Genomic DNA, 24,126 nt, shown 5'->3' with positions numbered 1-24,126 from the left:
TCCACCAGGTTCATCTATGTTGTCACATATGGCAGAATTTCCTTCTTTTTATAAGGCTGAAAAAATATTCCATTGTATATAACCACATTTTTAATCGAGATATTAGTTTTAGGTGTACAGCATAATTATATGATATCTGTATGTACTGTGAAATGACAAGAAGTCTAGTTAACATCCTTCGCCATACACTGTTACAAATATTTTTTATTGCAATGAGCTCTTTTAAGGTTATTCTCTTAGGAAATTTTGAATATACAATACAGTATTATTAACTATAATTCCCATGCTGTGCATTGCATCCACATGACATTTCTTTTATAGCCAGAACTTTGTACTTCTTAACCGCCTTCACTCATTTTGTCTACTCCCACCTCCCACCCCGCCACCACTAATCTGTTCTCTGGTCTTTTTCTGTTGCTGGTTTTTGGATTCCACATGTAACTGAGATCGTGGGGGTATCTGTCTTTTTCTGTCTGACTTATTTCTGTTAGCAAAATGCCCTCAAGGTCCATCCATGTTATTGCAGTTAGCAAGATAGCCTTCTTTTTTCAATCACCATTTTTTATCAGTTCATCCGCTGATGGACAGTTATGTTGCTTCCATATCGTTGTTGAGCATGTGGATGCATACAGCTTTTCTAGTTAGTGTTTTTGGTTTTCTGGATGACTACTTAGAAATGGAATTGTTGAATCATATGGTAGGTCTACTTTTAAGTTTCTGAGGAACCTCCATACTGTTTTCAATAGTGACTGCACTGGTTTACAATCTCACCAACAGTGCTCAAGGCTTCCCTTTTCTCTACATCCTCGCCAATGTTTATTTCTTGTCTTTTTGATTCAGGTACGAAGTGATATGTCAGTGTGCTTTTGATTTGCATTTCTCTGATCGTAGTGATGTTAGCACCTTTTCATGTACCTGTTGACCGTCTGTCTGTCTTTACTGGAAAAATGCCTATTTGGGTCTTGTGCCTATTTTTAAATCAAATTGTTTGATTTTTTGCTGTCAAGTCGTATTAGTGCTTTATATATTTTGGATATTAACTCATTGTCAGATACATGACTTGCAGTTATTTTCTTCCATTTGTTTGGTTGTCTTTTCCTTTGTTGTGCAGAAGCTTTTTAGTTTGTTGTAGTCCCACTTTTACTTTTGTTGCCTTTGCTTTTGGTGTAGAATCTTAAAAAATCATTGCCAAGACCAATGTCAAGTAGCTTGCACATTTTCTTAATCCTTTCATCCATTGATGGATATTTAAGTTGTTTCTGTATCTTGATTATTATGAATAAAGCTCCAATGTAAATTAGACTGCAGCTATCTTTTCAAGATCCTGATTTTAATTCTTTTGGATGTATACCACAAATTGGGATTGCTTGATCATGTGGTAGTTCTATTTGTAATTTTTCAAGGATCCTCAACACTGATTTCCTTAACAGCTATACCATTTCCCATTTCCACTAATAGAATACAAGGGTTCCAATTTCTGTTTTTTTTTTTATAACAGCCATCCAGATATGAGGTGATATCTTATTGTGATTTTAATTTGTATTGTAATGCTCCACTTTCATTTCTGATTTTACTTTTCGAATCTGCTTTCTCTTCTTTTCTAGTATTGCTACAAGTTTTGTCAGTTTTGTTTACTTTTCAAAAAACTAACTCTGTTAATATTTTTCTGTTGTTTTTCTACTCTATATCATTTACCTCTGCACTAATCTTTCCTTCTTTCTGTTTTGATGTAGTTTGTTCTTTTTCTTTTCATTGAGCTTGTAAAGAGGCTGTTTATTTCAGATCTCTGTCTCTCTTTTAATGTAGGCTTTATAACTATAAGTTTCCTCTTTGAACTGCTTTTGCTGCATCTCACAAGTTTTGGCATATTATTTTTTTATTTTAATTTCCCTCTAGATATTTTCTGATTTTCCTTTCAATTTCCTTTTAGACCCATTAGTTCAGGACTGTGTTGTTTAATTTCCACATAATTGTGAGCTTTCCAGTTTCCTCCTGCTATTGATTTCTAGTGTCATTTCATAGTGTTCAGAAAAGATAATTGATAGGATTTCAATCTTCTGAAATTTGTTGTCTTGTTTTCTGATCTAATGTATCATATATTCTGGAGACTGTTGCATGTGCACATGAATAATATGTGTGTTTTGCTGCTGTTGGGTGCAGTGTTGTTTATATATCTGTTGGTTATACATGATCTGCAATGTTGTTCAAGTCCACATTTTCCTTATTGGTTTTCTCATTGAATGTTTTATCTGTTGTTGAAAATAGGGTTTTGAAATTTCTTACTGTTATTCTGATTTTGTCTGTTTTTCCCCTTCAATTGTGTCAGTGTTCATTTTATATATTTTGGTGTTCTCATAATGAGTATATATATATTTATAATTACTATATCTTTTTGATGAGTTGATCCTTTTGTCATTATATGATGTTCTTATTTGTCTATTATTAAAGTTTTTGACTTAAAGTCTATTTTGTTTATATAATTATAGCTACCCCATTCTCACTTTTGTCTACCATTTGCATGGAATATCTTTTTCTGTTACTTCACTTTTAGTCTATGTGTGTCTTTAAATCCAAAGTAAGTTTTTTAGACAGCATATTGTTGGGTATTTAAAATTTAGTCATCCACTCTGTGTCTTTTGATTAGAGTTTAATCCATTTATGTTTGAAGTAATTACTGATGAGGGAGGACTTAATATTGCCACTTTGTTCATTGTGGCTCTCTGTCGTATAGTTCTTTCGCTTCCTTTTATTCTTGCTGTCTTCTTTTCTGTTTCGTTGATTTTTTTCTTGGCAGCGAGATGCTTTGACTTTTTGCCTTTTTCGAATGTTCTATATGTATTGTCTTGGTGCTTATTATGAGGCTTACATACATCTTATAGTTACAACAACCTGTCTTAAGCTGATAATAACGTCATCACATACAAAAACTCTGTACTTTTACTCCTCCTCCCTACTTTGTTGTTGATGTCACAGCAGTTTTGCATTTCTTTTGAGTTACATCTAGGAGTGATGAATTCCCTCAGCTTCTCTTTGTCTGGGAAGGTCTTTATCACTCCATTTTTATTTTATTTTATTTTATTATTTTATTAATTAATTAATTTATTTAATTTTTTTTTTAATGCAAGGCAACCCTTGGTTGACCTCACAGATCGCAAGGACCTTGTCAGCTTACAATCCCTTATTTTTTATTTTTTACGCCTACAGCACCTGGTCTTCCTAGGTGGTCTCCGATCCAAGTACTAACCAAGCCCAACCCTGCTTAGCTTCCGAGATCAGACTGGGATCGGCCTTGTTCAGGGTAGCATGGCCGTGGACTTTATCACTCCATTTTTTAAAGGATAGTTGTAATGAGTATAGTATTCTTGGTTTCCTTTTAAAACTTTGAATATGTTATCTGCATCCCTCTGGTCTGCAAAATTTCTGATGAGAAATCCACTGGTAGCCTGATGGGGCTCCCTTTTTTGGTGACAAATCACTTTTCTCTTTGTGCTTTCAAAATTCTCAGTCTTTGGCTTTTATCAATTTGATTATAATTTGTCTTGCATTCATTTTTTTTTTAATTTTTTCTTTGCATTCATTTTCTTTTTAATTTTTTCAGCTTGATGAATCTCGATGTCTGTTCATCTCAGATTTGGGGAATTTTGCCCATTATTTTTCTTGCTCCTTCCTTCTGGGACTCTTATAATATGAATATTCATTTTTCAATGGTGCCCCATTGGTCCATTAGGCTTTCATTACTCTTTTTCATTCTTTTTTCTTTTTCCTCCTCTTACTGGATAATTGCATATGATTTGCCTTTGAGTTCATTGATTATTTCTTCTAAGTTTTTTGTTGAAGCTCTATATTGAATTTGAATTTTTTAGTTAAATTCTTATATTCTGCTCTAGAATGTCTATTTTTTCTTTTTTTATAGTTCTCTCGCTGATATTTTTATTTTGTTCATGTGTTTTTTTCCTTGGTTTCATTTAGTTATCTTTCTGTGGTCTCTTATTACTCCCTTATAGCTTCTTTAATACAATTATTTTGAATTTTTTGTCAGGCAATTTTAGAGCTCCATTTCGTTAGGGTAAGTTACTGTACATTTACTCTCTTTGATTGAGTGATATTTTTCTGATCCTTCATTTTCTTTGTAGTTTTGCATTGGCATCTGTGCATTTGAAGAATTAGCAACTTCTCACGGTCTTTATGGAATTGCTTCAGCAGGCTTCCAGTCAGTCCAGCTAGAGATGCTGGGAGCATCTCACATCTCTTCTGTGGATGATCATACTCCACTCCTATTCCTTCCTCCTTGCGGAATTGTGTGCATTCTTTCAGTCTTGAAGAGCTATGCTGGCCTCAGTAAACTGCTCACCCATTTACCTAGGCTAGTACAGTGAAAAGTCAGGATGTTGGTGGCACATTGCACTTCTCTTCCTCCATCCTTGGGGAGAAGTTTTAGAGTCATGAACCTTCTCTCGGTCTCTCAGCGCAATGCTGGCTATAGCGAGCGATGCATTCTTTTTTCCTTTTGAGCAGTGCACAGAAAATATAGGATATTGGTTACGTGTCCCATTCCTCTCCTCCCTCTTGGGTAGAAGTCTGAGGGTTGTATGCCTTCTCCCAGCCTTGCTGAGTAATGTTGGCTGCAGTAAGCCACTCACTTCTTTTCTTTGTTTTTAGCTGCCATGAGTTGCCTATGCTATCCTTGTTCTCTCAGAGCCCTGGATAGAGTGAGATAAAAACAGGTCCTTTGCATAGTGCTGTGAAGTCCAAGGATGTTTGATGTATGTTATACTCTCTTTTTCCTCATAGGCCGAAGTACGCTCTCTGATGCTTAGTTGTACTGGCCTGGGGGAGGGGCTTATGTGGGTAAAGTGAAATTATTCTTCTTATGCATTATGATGTGGCTGTCCTTGGTTTCATGTTCATCTTTGATACTGCTGCTTCTGGATTTTGGTCCTGTCATAAAGGTATTTGGGTCCATATATCTTTGTTAAATTGGCGTTTTTGTTGGAGATGAGGGTGGTACTTCCTATCCTGCCATCTTGCTGATGTTACTCTCTAGTGCTTTACTCTTATTATATATTAATTCATGTTGTTAAGTCCATAGCATGTATTTTAGCATTTTTTTCAAACAGATGAAACCTCAAAAGATATACTGACATTTGCTAACTTTTTTCCTCTAAAATATTTTATTGGACTGTCCAACGGATAATATAATCTTAAATTTTTCTTTTTTAGTAAAATAAAATCCCTCCTTTCAAAGAATACAATAGTTAATTTTATGTTACTCCTTATTCTTTAGATTTTAAGGAATGCCCATATTCTTAGGAATACACGCAAAATTTTGACTTTTAAATAAGGATTTTTAAAGATGTTTAAGTATAATCTTCTCTTCATTGATGTTGTGTGCTTTTATAAAGACATTAAATATGTCATAAACTACATTTATCAGTGTGATAAAGTTTTTATAAGTGTATTATAATCACTATTGACTTATTTTTTTATTGGGATAATAGCGGCATAAAATAAAGCTATCTTCTGACTGGTTTTAGGTGTAAAATTCAGTGACATTAAATATATTTACAGTGTTATACAACCATCACCACCATCTATCACCAAAATTTTTCATCGTTCCAAACATAGCCTCTGTATTCATTAGATAATAATTCTTCATTTCTCCCCTCCCTCCAGACCTTGGTAACCGTTATTCTGCTTTCTGTCTCTATGAATTTGTGTAGTCTAGGAACCCCATATGTATAATCATATAATATTTATCCCTTTGTGTCTGGCTTATTTCACTTAGCTTAATGTTTCCAAAATTGATCCATGTTGTAGCATGTGTGAGAATTTCATTCTATACCATTGACCTCTTGAATATTTAATAGTAATTCCAAACTTGTAGAGTTCTTTGAAGGTATAAGAAATTAAATATAAGCAGGATATCTGACTCAATGTGGGTGTGAATAATATTTCTTCCCAGTATTATCCATACGCATAGGTCCAGGTTAGCCATAATTCTAGTTTATTTCTCTCTTGACTGTCCCCTTCTTCTTCAATTTCCAGCAATCCTTGAGTGCTTCCAAATGTCACAGATTTCAGTTTTACTTTCTATTATCTTGTCCAGTTGAAGCCAATAGACCAGACACATGTTCTTTGAAAGTATAGGATGCTAAATTGTCACTTCTAGCTAGTGATTTCATGTGAACAATTTCTGGAGTAGTTTCCTATATAACATGATCTTGCCTAACTTATCCACATCTAACCAACCATGTTCTAAATGACTGATTTTGTCATTTGTTATGGTAATAATGGTATTAGTTCTTTCAGTCCAGCGTGTTTTTCCTTGACCCTTCTATGCATTTTATAGGGCTTTATTATGGTAGTATATATTTCAGTAATGCCTAATCTTGGAATTGATAGAGGATGGAATAAAAATGCAAGAAGAGTTTTATAGTTTTCTATATCAATTAGAAATTTTTTGTGAACTTTTTTTTTTTTAACAACAATAGCAGTTATTCTCATATTTCCCACACCCAAAATAAGGCACACACAATTAGGAAGATATGAGTTCAAGGTAAAAATAATTACTTAAGCTTTCTTAGGGGTCCACTGTTTCTACCATGTTTTGTTTTTATAAAAAAACAACTATTTTGACCCATTTCATTAATAATAAAAAGGCAACCCCCTCTCAGACATTGGCAAGCATGCCCTCTTTCCGAGTCCCCTGGTAAATATGAAGGTGAAGAAGGAGAGGGAAAGAAGACATTCTGTGTCACCAGGCCTAATAATATCAAGAACACTACCATTGTCAGCACTGTGGCCTGAAACCATGCCTTTTTTTTTTTTCATTGAGAAATTCTTATTTAATGTTCACAAGAAATTCTTTAGAGTGGTCATTATACCTCCATTGTAGATATAAGGAAACTGATGATCAGGAAGGACAAGTAGCTTCCTCTAAATCGATCAACACGCATGTTCAAGAGCTAAGATTTGAACCCAGGGTCATTTGACTCAACCATGTATGCTGTTCGTTAATTTATCTCATTGCCTCAGAAACGTGATTTAATGAATATGAAGCAATAACTGGTTTTCAGATCGGGTTAATTCACTGTGATGACGTAAGTCAATATTTGTTACGAGAAGTGTTTCTTCTTTTCGTTTCTGGGTTTTCCATAATGCAATATTATATAAATGTTGAAATTGATGTTGCTTACCACACCTGAACAACATAATCTGCTGAACAGACATATCAGTGTGCTTACCTAGAAGCATTATGCATTTATTACTAGAGTCATTAGTAGTGGCATTATCTTGAATCAGTGTCAAATGTTTTCACTCATATTATCGAAGAAGTAACAAGGTCTCAAGAAGTTTTACCATTTCGTGGTATATATTGTGGAAGGTATCTTAACAGCTTATCAGTAGAACTCAATAAGTTAAATTTCCTACTTACTTTCATGGCCGTTTATGAGTATGACTGATGGATAATGCAGTATCCTTCTGAAATATTGTATATACTTAAATTCCTAGGCTTTATTTTCCTTTGATTATTTTAAATTCTCAGATGCTATCTCTGCAGTATTAGTGAGCACTACTCTGGAAAATCTGTGTGACCATCATTCAACCGTATTGTAATACATTTACTTTTGCATGCTCTTTTGAGATGACTGTTCTTCTCGAATCTATGTTTTCTTCCTGGAAACTGAGAAGAGTGTCTTCTGATAGTTATGGAGCATTACTAATAGTTCTTCATGGAGGCTCAGCTATCACTCTATTTACGGCAGTCGTTAAGAATAGATGCTATTTGGAGGCAAATATTGGGTCTTAGTGTATCTTTTAAATGGGATGACTATCACATCATCCAGCAGCAGCCTTTGCCTTTTATGGTGTTCCTTTCTATTCCTATCCATCAAGAGGGACCATGTCTTTCAATCAGTTTCCTCTTAAGACTTATAGCAGATATGGGAGCTTAATTGCTTACAGGCTTATTTTCTTAAGAGCCACTCAGAAAACTGGAGATGTATGTTCTGTTGACTTATTAGTTTTATCTTATTTAGAAAAAAATAGTCATACTAAGAAATTTGTTTATTTATTTATTTAGTAACCAGGTCTCACCTAGCAAGCAGTACAGCTTTTTGTACGGTCTTTGTATATTTAAAACACAGAACAACACACTCAGTACCTGAAGCTAAACTTATTCAATATAATTATCATTCTTTGAGTTTCTGCAGGACTAAATAGTAGTGATTATACAACTTCCTGTGCCTCATTTCTTCGTGTAAGATAATAACAAATAATATTTAAAGAAATCTTTTAGACATTTGTTTCCTTGAAATTACATGGAAAGGGTCTGTATTTTACTAATGAATGACAGAAAACAGGTTGACTGACATAAATTCTTCAGTGCTCCTCTGTACAGATGCTTAAACGATGTGATCTCTTTTTTCTCCAAGTAGGTTCATCATTTTTGCCTGAAAGTATTAGTTTACATTAAGTACTTTTTTAACTAGAAAAAGTGTGTATAATAATACAGTATGCACCTCCTAACAAGAAGTTTGTCTACAAAATAGTCTTATATTGCTGTAAAATTTTTGGACTAACTCAGACCTGAATCATTTAAATATTAACTACAGATAAGCAAAGAGACTTAAAATACAAGTATTGAATTACAGCAGCTTCTGGTTTACATACAGAAGGACAATTTTTAGTAGATAAGATAAATGGGAACCTTAAATTTACCTTTGAATCTATCCCCTATTTTTTTTTAAAGAATATAATTGGCAACTGTACTTACTTTAATATTGACGTAATGTATAGAGTTTGAGAAAAATGCCTGGATATAATTAGGACATCGAACATGTCTATCTAATATAATTTGATATTTTTAACTATAACATTTTCTTTCTTGGTAGTCAAACAAAAATTTGGATATTTCGATTAATGCATCAAACAACTTTAATCTCAACATTACCTGGTCAGTTGGTTCAACAGGTAAGAGACTCTCGTTGTCATTTGTCTTTCACATCTGTTCCTATGTAGAAGATGTTCTAAACATGACTTTTCACTATTAATTTAAATAATTGAAATTTTAAAAATATTATATGCCCAATTGTTGTGCTGTTTCAGGTAAAATAATAAGTGGCATTATAAATAAAGCTTCATTTCTTTGTTAACTTTCTCCCTTACTCAAGTAAAATTAGACAGGTAACAAATATTGTACACCACTTAATGTTTTAAATAGCAGTGTTATAAATTGCTATGATTTTAATTAAGATATATTACTTCTTTAATGACTAAGGAGACTGAGATTTCAATTATTTGATTTATTACTATAAATTTAATTGTTAACCTTATGTTGACATAAAACAATAAATTTCTTCTGTGAATACTGATGAATTAACAACTTACCTATTACTTTCAATCTTAGAAATATAACTTCCCCACCCCTGTCAACTTTGGTGCTGAGAGAGAATGAAAAAAACCCCCTACATTTAATATTTTTTCTATAATAATGTTTATAAGTTGAAATTGTTGATTTCTAAAAAAAACTATAAGAAGAAACACAAATATGTATGCTGGATTATGATAAAGTATGCTCACATTTTTTATATTTACATCTAAGATTCTAAGAATCTTAGAAAATTCTTTTACTTTCTCTTTTCTATATCAAAGATGTACTGTTGCATAAAAGTGCTGGAAACTTTTTATTGAAGAAAGAATTTCATATTTGATTTCTGAAAATTAAGTCATGCTATTTTAATATGTTGAATCATGAAACATGGAATTCAAGAGTATTGAGGTCATTAGCTTCCAGAACCTACATTACATATGAAAAAAAATGCAAAATTCAAGCAAACACATAAATATTTTGTTAATATAGTGCAAACATATAGTAAAATCTTGGAACCATGAGTTTCATTAATTAATAATTCATGATAACTTGTACTATTAATTAGAAATTTACTCCTGTGTAATAAATGGACTCTACAAGAGTTTTAAAATTTGTCAACAAAAATATATAAAACCTCTGTAATCACTTTAGAACATTGATTTTAGTATGTAAGAAATCATTTGTAGCTTTCAGATACCCAGAACCAAATGTCTGAAATCTTTATTAGGTTGGGAGTTGGAGGCAGATCTTTATTTTTACAAAAGCATCCAAGGCAATTTTGGAGGAATGATCAGTTAGGAATTAATTTGGTTGCTTAGTATACTAATTGTAATTATTTTTACTGTATGTTAAGGAGCAGGGCTTAGTAAGATTGTTGGAAATGCTTTATTTCATTTAGTTAATTTCAGTAAATATTGAGTACCCAGTTTTTGTTTAAGGAATTGAGCATTTAGTTCATGTTTTAAATTATAACTTCCTCCCAATTTATTCAAACTAGTGATGGTTTAATTTGTGGTATGAAAAATAAATTGATTTCTTCTCCATTTTTTAATTTAATTGAGACATGTGAACTATGGCCTGATTTATTGTAAAAGGCTCTGAGGAGTTGTAAGTAGAAAGAACTCAGTGTCTGGAGCCACATATACCTGAGTTCCAAAGAAGAATTTACTACTTGGTAGCTATAAACTTGAGGCAAGGGCTTTAATCTTTCTGGAGCTCAAGTTTCAATTTGAAAAATAGGGATGGAACACCTCTGGAATAAAACTGTTATTAAAAACGAATATATAGTCTCTAAGCCAGTGCCTAGTACATAGCACTTAATCAATGGTATCATTTAAAAAAAGTAATTTTTATACTAAATCTATTTCATCATATTTATGACAAATCTTATTTTTTCTGTCATTTTAAATTGTAAGCATGCATTTATTTTGATAATTATGTTCTTGTAACTACAGTTATAAAAATAAGTGAGTATAATATATGTTTTTAAGTTCATAAAGATCCCTGTTTCTTAATGTGAATTATTTAATTTTGTTGTTATTATTTACATTTTAGCTGGAACAATATCTGGAGAGGAGACCCCTATAGTTTCCAAGACTAATATAAAGGAATACAGAGATAGTTTTTCCTATGAAAAATTTAACTTTAGAAGCAATCCTAACATTACATTCTATGTGTATGTCAGCAACTTTTCCTGGCCTATTAAAATACAGGTAAGTGTTAACAGTACTAAATCTAGTGACCTTTGAGTATTTTCTTACAAAAAGAATATAGTTTCTTTCAAAGTGATGATATAGAGTTTTATATTTTGAACAATATGAAAACATGTATTGATCCTTGATAAAAAGTTACATGAATGTTTGTGAAGATTTAATGTCTCCATAATAAACCATGCGAATAATATTCAATCAACCAAAGAATATACTAATGTTTAATGAAATTGTCTTGTAAAAATGTGTCAAATTTGAAATAACTAGATTATATGGGTTTTCTGATTAATCGTTTTCTTTAACTGAGGGTTAAGTAGATATTCTTTACTTAAAACTCAAATTGAAATTATTTGCTGTGTTTAGTAATCTCAGTTTTGCTTTATTATATGCTGAATGTAATTTAAATTTTCATTGAAAATTTAGGATTAGCAGTACTTAACAGTTCTTTGAGACCCACTACATCTTATTGTTGATATCTTTATCGGGTGTGTGTGTGTGTCTGTTGTATGTTTCATTTTTACTGTGTTTAGTGATAGGCTGCTAAAGGCTTCAGATTTATTGCTAAGAAATGTTTAGGATGTTCCTTGTATCTTAAAATTCTCATGATTCGTGCCCTTAATTTATGCTTTTATGAAAGAAAAGCCTATATTTTATAATGTTGGGATTTGTTCATTCATTCTTTCATAATTGATGGTTTGATTAGATTGAATTCAAATTAGTTTGTTGAATAACTCGTATGTGCCAAGCCCTGTGGTAGGCCAGTTTGTTTTAAAATCTTTTTAAAATTTACAGATCATTCTTTCTTTTTTATATTACTGAATGACAGCTTATGATCTGTGACTAGGAATGTATGAATGTTTTATTTATATTGATTTCTACATGATTTGTGGGAGAACTGGTTTCTAGAAATCATATGTTTACTGAAAATATTCTTTCTCTTTATAAAGTTTATTTGACATCTGAGGAAATTACTTAACTGTTCAAGAAATATTAGTATAAATTACTACTAATTAAATAGTAATGAAAATTAATTTGGGAAATTTATATCTTCATTGTATACTGGTTGATTTAAATGCTTATTTAGCTAGAAAATGCCAGAAATAGATCCATATAGTTTAAAATTTTTTTGACATTGAGGATGCTAGATGTATCATTTTATTTTCTAAGATTAATATAGAAATATTAATTAGATTTCACTTGGTTTTATTCAGATTATGAATGAAGATGACATCATTCATCTATAGAGCTTATCAAATAGTAATTAAAATTGGTATAGTTATATTTTTAATTGTTTTATGCTTTTATTTCTTGGTGATCTTTTATTTTATTTTTAAACAAACAACTTTTGAATAGTCATGAACTTTTAATGGTTAGAAATTAACTTTCTAAATTGGATTTTTTTTTTTAAGGACCTGGTTTGATATCAAACCAGAATTTGTGTAATAAAGTTGAAATATTCCACTATCCCCAAATAATAAAATGTGGAAAATAACTGTGATGGTTAAGATAGTTAGGCCTAATTTCTACTCTTTGATTAATATCATTATGAGGACTATATTATATTAAGGTACAGTAGTATGTGTGTTTATTTATACGACTATAATAAACTTTCAATTATTAAACATAAAATAGTAAAATTATTTCCATTGAGATTTATTTGCAAATAGAATCGAATTACATTCATTGAATTTTTGAATGTTTAACCAATCTTTCTATTCAGGGAGCTCCACTTGGTCATTTTGTATTATTTCTTTTACATATTGTTGGATTCGATTTGTTAAAATTTTTCTAAGAATTTTTATAACTATCTCATTGAGGGTTATTAGTCTGTAGTTTTCTATTCTTGTAATCCTTTTTTCTTTGGTATTACAGTACTACTGGCCTTGTAAAATAAATTGGGAAGTAGTCCTTCCTCTGTAATTTTCTGAAAGAATTTGTGTAAAATCGATATTATTTATTTCTTAAATTTGTGGTAGAATTCGACAGTGAATTTTCTTTGTGGGAAGGTTTTAACCGCAAATTTAATTTTTAAAAATATACTTATTGCTTTTCTGGTTGTCTCTTTCTTCTTGAGTGAGCTCTCTGTTCGGTGTCTCATTTGTGTCTTCCCCATTTCACCTAATTTGTAGAATTTATTGGCAAAAGATTGTTAATAATAATCACATATTGTCTGGTGATATCATCTCTTTCATTCCTGATACTGGTAATTTGTTTCTTTTTAATTATTACTTGATATCAATAATTTCTTTTCTTTATTCCCTTTCTTTTGCTTACTTTGAGATTAATTTGCTCTTCTTTTTCCAGTTTCTTAAAGTTTTCTAATTTCCTTTTTGATTTTTTCCATGATCAATGGATATTTAGAAGTGGGATATTTAATTTCCAACTATTTGGGGAATTTTTAGAAATGTTTCTGTCACTATTCTCTAATTTAATTCCAGTATGGTCACAGAAAATATTTTGAATTATTTGAATTCTTTAAAATTTATTGTGACTTATTTTTATGGCTTATTATGTTGGGCAGAATAATGGCTCCAAAAAGGCCATTGCATCCTAATCTCTGGTACCTGTGGCTATATTATGTTACATGAAAAAGGGGACTTTGAAGATGTGATTAAGGATAGGACCTTAAAATGATTATCCGGGAATATAGGAGTGGATCCAACCTAATCACATGAGTCTTTAAAGATAACCTTTCATAGCAGAGTTCAGGGTCAGAGGAAAATGTACCTACAGAGGAATGGCCAGAGAGAAGCATCACTGCTGGCTTTTGATATGGGGAAAGAGAGCCTCTGGCCAAAGAATATATTCTCCAGAAGTTAGAAAAGTCATGATTCCTTCCTAGAGCCTCTAAAACAAAAAAGACAGCCCTGCTGATACCTTGATTTTAGTCCAGTAAAACCTCTGTCAGATTTCTAACATATAGAACTGTAAGATACTAAACATGTATTGCTTACACCACTAAGTTTGTGGTAATTGGTTAGCACAGCAGTAGAAAATGAAATTGAAATTGTTCCTTGGCTCATTAATGCTCTGTTTTTGTTTTTTAATTCATTATTATTTTTTTCTCTCTCTTTCATTTTGCATATTTTCTCTTCCTATATCTTCAGGTTCACTAAGCTCTTCTTTTATAGTGTTTAATCTAATATTAATCCCATCTAGTGTATTTTTTATCTTACATATTTTTTATCTTGAGATTTTTTATTTAAAAAAAATCTTCCATGTCTCTATTTCACATACTCCATGCTTTTTCTGCCTTCTTGAACATATACATTACAATTTTTATAACTTTTAATATCAAATTTTGCAGCATTTTATGTAATTTCTGAGTTTCTGTTGTTTTATTTTGCTTCTTTTTATGGATCATATTTTGATTAAATACCAGGCACTCAGAATTTTACCTTTTTTGGGTGCTAGAGTCCTGTCAACATTGATAAAGAGATTTTAGCTTTGTTCTAGGATGGAGTTAATTCACTTAGAAAGTTTTTGACCTTTTCAAGGCTTATTTTTGTGATCTGTTAGGCAGGAACAAAGCAGCGTTTAGTCTTGAGTTGATCTTTCCACTCCTGAGGCACTGTCTTCTTGGTACGCCACTCTATGACACATGAATTACAAGGTTTTCCACTTTGACTGGTGGGATCATAAGCTCTTCCCAACTCTACGTGTGTTTTGAGAATTTTTTTCTCTGCTCCTTTTAGTCCACTCTTGCTAGTGGGATAAAACATTCTAGCATGATAATAAATCTTGTAAATTTTTACAAATAATGAAATCTACAAAATAAAAAAGCATAGTAATGGTTGTAATATACTAAGTATCTTCTGTATTTCATTCATCAGTGGCTAATATAAAGTAGTGTTTCTTACAAAAATGGCAGGTATTAAACATTTTTACAAATTTTTTGGCTACATTTTCAAGGAGATATTTATTGAGTTTCAATCACATACAGGACACTCTTCCAGAGGATAAAATAGTATACAAATAGTGTAGAAAGTAGTCTCTGCCATCATGTAGCTCATAAAATGTATTCCTCGTCATTCTTTCAGTTGTAGATTTTAAAAATCCAGCTTAGTTTTAAAGTGAAAAAAGAGACATTATAGGCTTAGAAAACTGGCATCCCGAGGAAATACCTTTGGAAGCTTCAGGAACTCAGCATCCTCTCCTTTGATCATCATATCTAAAACTGTATCCCTTGACATTCTTTAGACAGTGTTATGCAAATAATTATTTAATTGCTAGTGTAATGGGTCTTTCTCTGTCTCTAGTTTCTGTTTCACTTGTTAAGTAGTTTATTCTATTTTAGTCGGGTTTATAGCATCCTAATTTAGTCATTCGAGAGAGAAAATGGAAAAGACTCAGATTCTTTATATAGGTCTCACAGACATATTTTGGTTTTGTGTAGGTCATAAAAATGTCTGTGAGCCTTTCACTTTGGCTCACATTCATGGGTGTGAATGGTACCTATGAATTGGAGAGTCTAGATATTATATATCCACCTCTGTGACTATTACAGAGGTAACACTGAAGTAGGAAAGTTTCTCTGAGAGGGTTATATTGAAGCAAGATTTTGAAGGATGAGTAGGAGTTCAGCAAAGGGACATGACGCATGAGAGGATTCTAAATCATAGTGAGTTTTCAGAATTATGAAGAATTTTCATCAAGGAGCAATATAGAATTTTAATGGCTGGAAAACTGGTTGCACAATAGAAAACCAATGGTATAGGATGATTGGGGTGGTGGTGTGCGTGGGTAGTGGTGGAAAGTGGTGAGGATATGTGGCTGGAAAGTTTCTTTAGAAACAAATGATAAAGTGTTTGCAGAGTTAATCATCAGGTATACATTTTAGAAACAAAATTTGGACAATCGTCTGGCCGAAGCGTTAGATTGGAAAGCATTTTATGAAATTTAAATCTAAGTTGTGTTTATTATTTTTTTAATTTGACATTTAAAAAAGAAATAAAACTTTTAAGAAAGCCAACTTAATAAGACTGTCATCTGTAAGATGACATACTGACATATTCTGAGAGAGGATGTTACTACTCTTACAGAACTTTCTTACAGAAATTTACTGTTATTTCACACATAGTGTGATAGACCTGTCTAAATGATCAAAGAATTTCAAAATGCCCACACAAAGAAAGGAATTTTCTTTTCTAGGACTATTTCAGAATTAAAAAAAAATTTTTTTGCACCATCTTTTACTTTCAAGTCAATGAATGTTAATTGTATGCCTCGTGCATTGAGGAACTGCACTGCATATAAGGAAGAAATATATAGTTACATCCATGTTCTCAGAGAATTTATAGTTTATTCCTCATTCTACTGCAGTCTGATTTCTACCCAGGCAGCTCCTTTGAAACCACTAAGGCATCGGTCATAGATACCTTATAGACACTATTTTCATTTTCTTGCTTTGGCCTTAGTTGACCTGTCAGCGGCATTATTTGTTCCCTATGCCACCATATTGTCCTGCTTTTTCTTCCTCCATTCTCACCAAGTTTTATTTACTTTAAAAATATTTTTTCTATTATCCCTAAAATCCCTGTGTCCCTCAGGGCTATATCCTGGACATTCCGCTCTTAGACAACAAACACTCTGTTTTGGTCTCATTTACTATGATGGTTTCAATGGTCACTGCATATGCACATTATTTACAAATCAGTGTTACCAGCCTAGACATTGCTTGTCAGTTCCCATGTATCTCAGACACCTACTTACCCAGCACTGCTCATCTCAGGACGTGGCACGACCCGCACCTTTTTGCTCAAACCACAGACTTGGGTTTTGATTGTTGGCCTCAATCTGTTCTTTAGTAGACAGGCGCACAACACACACACATTTCATTAATCCGACTGACAGTATTTCATTTTTTTTCTTTTAAATATCTGGTGAATCCATTGATTTATTTCCCAACCACCTACTGCCAAGCTAGTTTAGACCACTATCACATTCTTCCTGGGCCACTGTAGTACCACGTGACTCTTCTGCCCTAAGCATTGTTTTCCTTCAGTCCTTTCTCCACGCTGCAATCAGTATTGTATTTCTAATATGCAAATCGAATCAGTTCACACTCTCTTCTTAATACTTTCAAAGGCATCTTATAATCCTATGATCAAGTTCAAACTGCTTAAGATGGCTTATAAAACCCTAACAAAATCTAGTCTTGTCCATGAGTTTGGCCTCATGTCTTGCTACGCCTCCTTTTGAGCTCTTCAACCTAATAATACCATACGTCCTTCAGTTCTTTGAAAGTATCAGGCTTTTACTCTACTCTGGGCTTTAAGATGTGCTCTTTCCTTTATTGTTGTTCTTCTTTTCATTTGTCTAGATTTTACTTCTCTTTCTTTCTTGGCTTACAACAAACATTTATTTTCACACTTCTGAGTCTGCAGGTTTATTGCAGTTCATCTGTATTAATGTGTACATTCTCATTTTTACTGGATGTAATTAGATAAGTAGATTATCTAATCAAAGCCTTTCCTTGGATGTTAAATCTGAGGATAACGTAATTTCATTAGGTATGTCAAGCCCACCATTAAGGAAGAAGTATTGCATTCATATGTGAAACCATTACCTAAACAGTTCTCTGGGAAGACTTGTCTGATAATTGTTCTATGTCTTATAGGGTCTCAGTTTTACATGTAGTAGGCAAGGTCAGTTCCTGGAGAGTCAGGATCCTTAGCAGATTTAGGCACTTTGGAGAGAGTGATTCACTCGCATGTTGGGTTGGAGACAGAATTGGTAGAGATGAATTTCTTGGATTTGGTTTCCTAGCCTCAGTATAGAAGAGCAAGTAAAATCAGCTAAAATGTCTTTGGAGCAATAGAAGCTATTGAATATCTAATCCTAGATACTTTAAGGATCTCAGGACAGAAATTAATTTTCTTGATTTAGTAGTGGCTTAATACCGAATGGCTTTCCATTTGCCAATGAACCTATAAAAAAACTGTACTTATGTTGATGAGCAAGTCTTTCTGCACCCATGCAGGTGAATTAGGCGAAGACACCATGAAATCAGCTTGGGAGGTGGGACTCAAGAATACTTTTGGGAGATGATTTATGATTTGTAGGGAGACAGTTAATAAAAATGTCCAGAACTTGGAATTGGCAAAAGTGATTTCTGTCTAACTATTCAGTATTATGCTAGGTGTTGTAAAGCAGATTCCCCAAGGAATTGTCTAATTTCGTAGGGATGTGTACCTTCGATGATTTGTTCTTGTTTGTAATAATTTATAGTTCTTTAAGTATAGATATTTAACCTGTAAAAAATGAAAGATACAAATGATATTTGTCTGATAGTAGTGCAAAAGATTCTTGACTAACAATAGTGCAAATGAATTTTGTCCAATAGAAATACAGATGATTTCAGTCTAGGAGAAAAGATAGGCCCTACAGTTTTATTGACATAGAAGTATCAGAAATTTTATATTAAAGTTAGCAATCTTATTCAAATGTTTTTTCTTCACACCAGTATAAACGCTTCCTTCTATGCAAATTTATCTTTTTATGGATACTTCTCTCTCTGGAATTTTATTTTGCATTTTTTGAATCGTCCTTAATACTTTGCTAGTTCTCTCATTAATGACTTAAGAAAGTCTGTGAAGTCTCTGGCATTTGCCTATATGTGTGTATGTGTAGACACATTCACAGTTATCATTGCATAGACTTTAACCCACTTTTAACTCTCTCATTAGCTAATAGAATAAGAAGGAATATCTTGATATCACTAAGGTAAAAATAGATGAACATAGCACATCAATCATAATTATGTTCATAAATATATGAGGGAGCACATAGCATACAATGACAGAATTGACATATTCTGAAGTACATATGAAACTTTATTTAAAAAAAAAACGCCTTTTAAATAAAAGACTATCTGCTGGGCCAGTCCTGCATTCCATTCCTGGGTGAGAGGTGAGACGGAATAAACACACGGCAAGCTTTCTCTTTCACTCAAAACAACCCAAAACATCTTGACAGAATGCTTGATATAGTCATTAGAGAGCTCTTAGAAGTAGTAAGCAGTAGGCAGCTTGGAGAAGAATGCCAGAATTCAAAGCACCGCTTAGGCTGGCGGTGAGATTACCACTTTTTTCTCCTGGAATTCCCTAGCCTGACCTCAAGACAGCCTGAACTCAAGAAAAAGTGAGATGCAGAAGAGGCCCTCTACTTCTGGCCTAAAGAGCAAACAAAGGAACTCCTCAAGTTCAGAAGGAGTGGGGGTGAAATCAACCATGTTTTCTAAGCAAAGCAGTGACTTTTCCATCATTTTCACAGATTTGAGAGAAGGAGTATGCAGGGTATGTCCACCAGGGACTGGGAATCTTGGAAGCTATCTTAGAATTCTGTCTACCACACTGTTTTGGGGCAGTTTTGCAGGTTAAAAAAATAATACCTGCCAAACAAAGTATATAGTAAGTTGTCAGTCAGTGTTAGCTATAGTTAATATTTCTTAAATGTAAAACTCTTGATCGTCACCAAATTAGACATCTGAAACTGAAATGGCTTTCAAATGTAAATAAATTGTAAAGTAATTCCTGGCTAGATTATAGACTAAATATTTATTTTATTAATAAGGTATCAACTCAGACTTAAATAATGAAATTAATGCCACATTATTTTGTAATATTCTTATTACTTATGTGATATACTCGTTCTCTGAAGTTTTCTCTCTCCTCTCATTTAAGAATTTTTGTTTAACATTTCATATTTTTAAATTTTACACTAATGTGTCTACATATGGGATTCTCAGTCATTCATATATATATAAAATGTCTATATATTATAATTCGAGAAAACGTGTCTCCATTATGCCTTCAGATACTTCTTCCATTACATTTTTCTTTCTCTTTCTTAGATTATTATTTGTCTGATCACATTTCTATTTGTCTTATCTTAGTTTTTTTTTTTTTTTTTTTTAATATTCTATTTCTTTTCTTCCTCCTCAGTCTGGTCTTCCATTATGCTAATTTGTTCTATTCATATATCCATCCACTCTTTTTATTTCATCTACTTTAATTTTAAATGCTTTTTGAGTCCTTTTCACATCGCTCGTATTTTCCCTATTCTTTTAAATATACTTATGGAGATAATTTGAAATTCTTGGACCTAAGGTTATTGGCTGCTCTGAAAAGTACTGTATACAAGGGAAGGCCAGGCCCCAGTCTATGGGGCCCAGTGACTCCAGTGTTAGAAAGGATGTTGAAAATCTCTAAGATGGACATCTCCAGGGCACTAGAGAACTGTGATTTTCAAATTTATACCTCATCTCACCCAGGCCTCTTTTATAAACACTAGACATGCATATCCAGTTACCTTCTTCGTATGCCCACTTGATTGTGTGATAGGCATTTCAAAACCTAATATGTCCACAAATATAGTCCATGATCTTTTCTCAAAAACCTGCTTAATTCCATTGTATCATAAGCAAATAGAAGGCATCCAGTACTAGTTGCCCCTTAACAGGGACATAGACAAACTGGGATATATCCAGAAAAGGTAAACCAAGTGAGAATTTTATCATATGAATAAGGTTTAATAAGTTGGAACTTTTATATGGAATAGAACTTTAGCTATCTCTATGGAACCCTAGAGTGGAATTAAAAATCAGTAGATATAATAGAGAAATACAGTGCGAGTTAAGGCAAAATTTCTAATGAATAGAGATGTCCAAAAGAATGGTTTGCCAGGCTTAATAGTGAGCATTCCACTTCCAAAACTGAGCAGAGGCTTTATTACAGTCATAAATATTGTATAGAAGATTCATGTAGCTTCCTGACTATCTCTAGCACTTCGTGATTCTATATTTTATGATCACACTATAAGATTTTACATTTTAAATAGATGAGAACAATTTTATACTGCTTAGTTATTAGAATGCTGGTAATAATTGATATGTGTTTGATTTATGAAAATTTCCTCGTTAGAGACTTTGGAGCTACTGTCACTTGCATACTTTGTTTTGGGTAGGTAGTAGATTTTCTGGAAGTGTCAGAGTTGATGAAATACGAATAATTTAAATGCAATTTGAGTATATAAAAGTAAATATTTCAAATTCTTTTGGCTACTAGTGGATTGAATATTATAAATATATATCAATGAATATGGGATATTACATATATATATCTGTGGAAAATATATAAGTGTGTGTATCTATAGCTGTAGACTTAGAATAAAAGTAAAAATTAATGGAAATTTGTATAAATTGGCTTTATTATATAGTAAAGATCTTGAGTGAAATAATACTAGTATTTGTATTACATTTTCATTAAAATACTTGTAGCTTCTCTTTTTAATACTATACGTTTTATTACAATTTGTATTGTAAAATATGGTTTTGTTTTTTACCTATCTCCTGTCCAGTTTCTACTAAATTTTAAAATTTATTTTTAGTTAATTCTTTTATTATTTGCTAAACCACTTTGGTATGAATTACATGACAAACAATCAGTTCTTGTGGTGGTATCAAGACTGTATGTGGATAAAGATTGTGATAATTCCTAAGTTAAAAGACAAATTATGAATTCTACTCTAAAAACATTGTTGCTGCCAAAATCCAAAGGCCCCATTATTTTTTTAATGTTAATGAAGATGTTTGAGGAATAAACATCTTTGTTGAGAATTTTTAATTTAGTTTTTTGTATTATACTGTTTTTTTTTCATTTATTTCCTATTACTGAGTTAATGTATTATAAAAGTTTAACTCTTACAGCATTGTAAATCTTGTACTTACTAATGGAATTTTAGAAATCAAGAAAATGATTGTTTTTTCTATCAGATACATGATAGACATAGCAGAGTAGGAAATTATTATACACAGTTAATTAGACTTTAATTTGCCTACTGAGAGACTCTGCCATTTTAATATATTATTTGATCAATTTATGTATTTAAGAAAGGTGTTTCAATTTAATTTAAACCATTCTAGTTTTAAGAATGCCAACCACTTTAGCATTCAGGTATCTTTCAAAATTCTAATCGTGACTGTGAGACACATAGTAGCAGTGTTATATGATAAATATGTCAATAATCTAGTAATTAAAGTGGAATTTTTTTTTCTTTTGGAATGCTAATAATCATGCTACTCAGTTGACTTGCATCAGTTTCTAAAGTGAGATTTTATTTTGACAACATACATTCTTTATGACTTGTAATGCCATGCAGTTGAATCTTGACAGTAAAAAAAGAAAAAAGTACTATTAAAATTTCTAATAACTTGAAAAACAGAAAGATTCCATTGAGCTTAAGTACTTTGTATTCTGCAATAGTGCTGCTCATCAACACATATACATCACTGTTTAAGTTAAATTAAATTAGTTTGAATCTAAATTACCTGTTTCTGAATAAATGGGATTTGGTAATTCACTATTAAGTCATTCTGCAAACTGATGTCATAATTCAGATTTGATTTTTTTTATGAGAATGATGCTAGGAATCATTCTTCAATTTGCAATTCTAATTTCCATAATAGCCTAGGTGATATCCCCATACTAATAATGATTTAAGTTATACAGAATAAAATAGAAAAAGGACATATCCTAATGGTGTCGTCTGTATATTTTTTATCACAAGTATGTTTGGATTTTAAACATAGAAGATGAGCCATTTGAGCGCAAAATAAGATGGTAAGCTACTGGATAAGTAGACATTGAAGTAAAGAGGAAGTTTTGACTTACACATATGGTTTGAAAAGTAAGGGTTATAACACAAATGTGCCGATAAAGATGCCTTGTGTAGTTTTTTACCCCAAAGGAGACAATATATTGTTTCGTTGTTGCAGTTGTTGTCTTCTAAATTGTTATAAACTTGAGGAATTTATCACACTTACTTTCAACTATACTTTTTCCTTTTCTTTGAAGCTTCAGTTTTTTTGTCGGCAAACCTAGGCTGGCATAATTTAAGAACTATTGGAAATTGCTAATTAACTGTCAGTTGCTCAACTATTATATTAATTATACTAATCAAAATATAAATGTGAGGAATATATTAAATAATACTTAAGAAACATATTGTTATAGAGCTAAATGGAAAGATTTAATGACAGCTACAAAATAAGATTGGTTATGATAAGTACGAATGTTCTAGAGATTCTGAGAAAACATATCATTAACACTATCATGTCAGAGTTGAATTGTAAAACAGAGACCATATTGCTCACAAAGCTGAAAATATTTACAGAATATTTATAGGCCCTTAACAGAGAAAGCTTTTTGACTCCTTTTTTTTTAAAAAAAATATTGCTACTAATGTATTCTTTATAAGCAATAAAATTGTTTTTATTAGATAAGATAGCTTAAGTGTAAAATATGGTTTTCTAGGAAAATGGCTTATAAAAAACCTATTCAATCTTTCCATTTGTAAAATAAATCTAAGTACTAAAGAAGTTTTCCCAATTCTTTATAGTAGTTATTTTTTAAAATTCATTAACTTCTTTTTAAAATTTAATTAAGCCCTTTAAAAATTTTTAATACATGCTTGTAAAACATTCATAAAACTGTATAGATATTTTTAGATATTTGCTATCATAATATAATTTGACATTATGATTTTTATATAACATAGAGCAGACAGTTTTGTTTCTAGATAATCTTCATTATTATTTTTAATACTAAAATAATTTTTAATCAGGTCATGCACTTTCATTGTATATTGTTGGAAATCTGGAGTTTTTAAAAAGCAATGTAGCAGTAAATATTGCATGATCATATGTATGCTACGTATATGAAAGAAGCTCAACATCATTAGCCATCAGGGAAATGTAAATTCAAATTATGTGAGATACAACTACACATCTACTATAATGGTTAATGTTAAAAAGAGTGAAAATTCCAAGTACTGGAGAGGACTTGTAGGTAGAATTCACTTACATTATTGGTGACAATGTTAAATGGTACAATGACTTTGAAAATAGTATTGCTTATTTTATAAAGTTTATCCCACATTTACCATATGACCATCAGTCCTGCTCTTAGTTGTTTACACAACTAAGAAATGAAATGAAAACAGACCACACAAAAAATCTTAATCACAAATATTTATAACACCATA

At 31.8% G+C, this 24,126-nt stretch overlaps 1 protein-coding gene and 1 pseudogene across 3 annotated transcripts in view; one reads left to right on the top strand and one right to left on the bottom strand.

Moving 5' to 3' along the window:
• Positions 1-24,126, top strand: part of ATRNL1 (attractin like 1) — a 572,934-nt gene that overhangs the window by 190,818 nt on the left and 357,990 nt on the right. For all 3 annotated transcript variants that reach the window (XM_023530113.1, XM_023530111.1, XM_023530112.1), the window contains 2 exons: positions 8,895-8,973; positions 10,928-11,085. In XM_023530113.1, coding sequence (XP_023385881.1) covers positions 8,895-8,973; positions 10,928-11,085 — 237 coding nt within the window. The remainder of the gene's footprint in view (positions 1-8,894; positions 8,974-10,927; positions 11,086-24,126) is intronic.
• LOC111739095 lies at positions 3,196-3,315 on the bottom strand (annotated as a pseudogene).

The sequence above is a fragment of the Pteropus vampyrus genome, unplaced genomic scaffold (assembly GCF_000151845.1).
Source record: "Pteropus vampyrus isolate Shadow unplaced genomic scaffold, Pvam_2.0 Scaffold46, whole genome shotgun sequence".
Lineage (NCBI taxonomy): Eukaryota > Metazoa > Chordata > Mammalia > Chiroptera > Pteropodidae > Pteropus > Pteropus vampyrus.
This window is presented reverse-complemented; position numbering and strand designations above follow the sequence as displayed.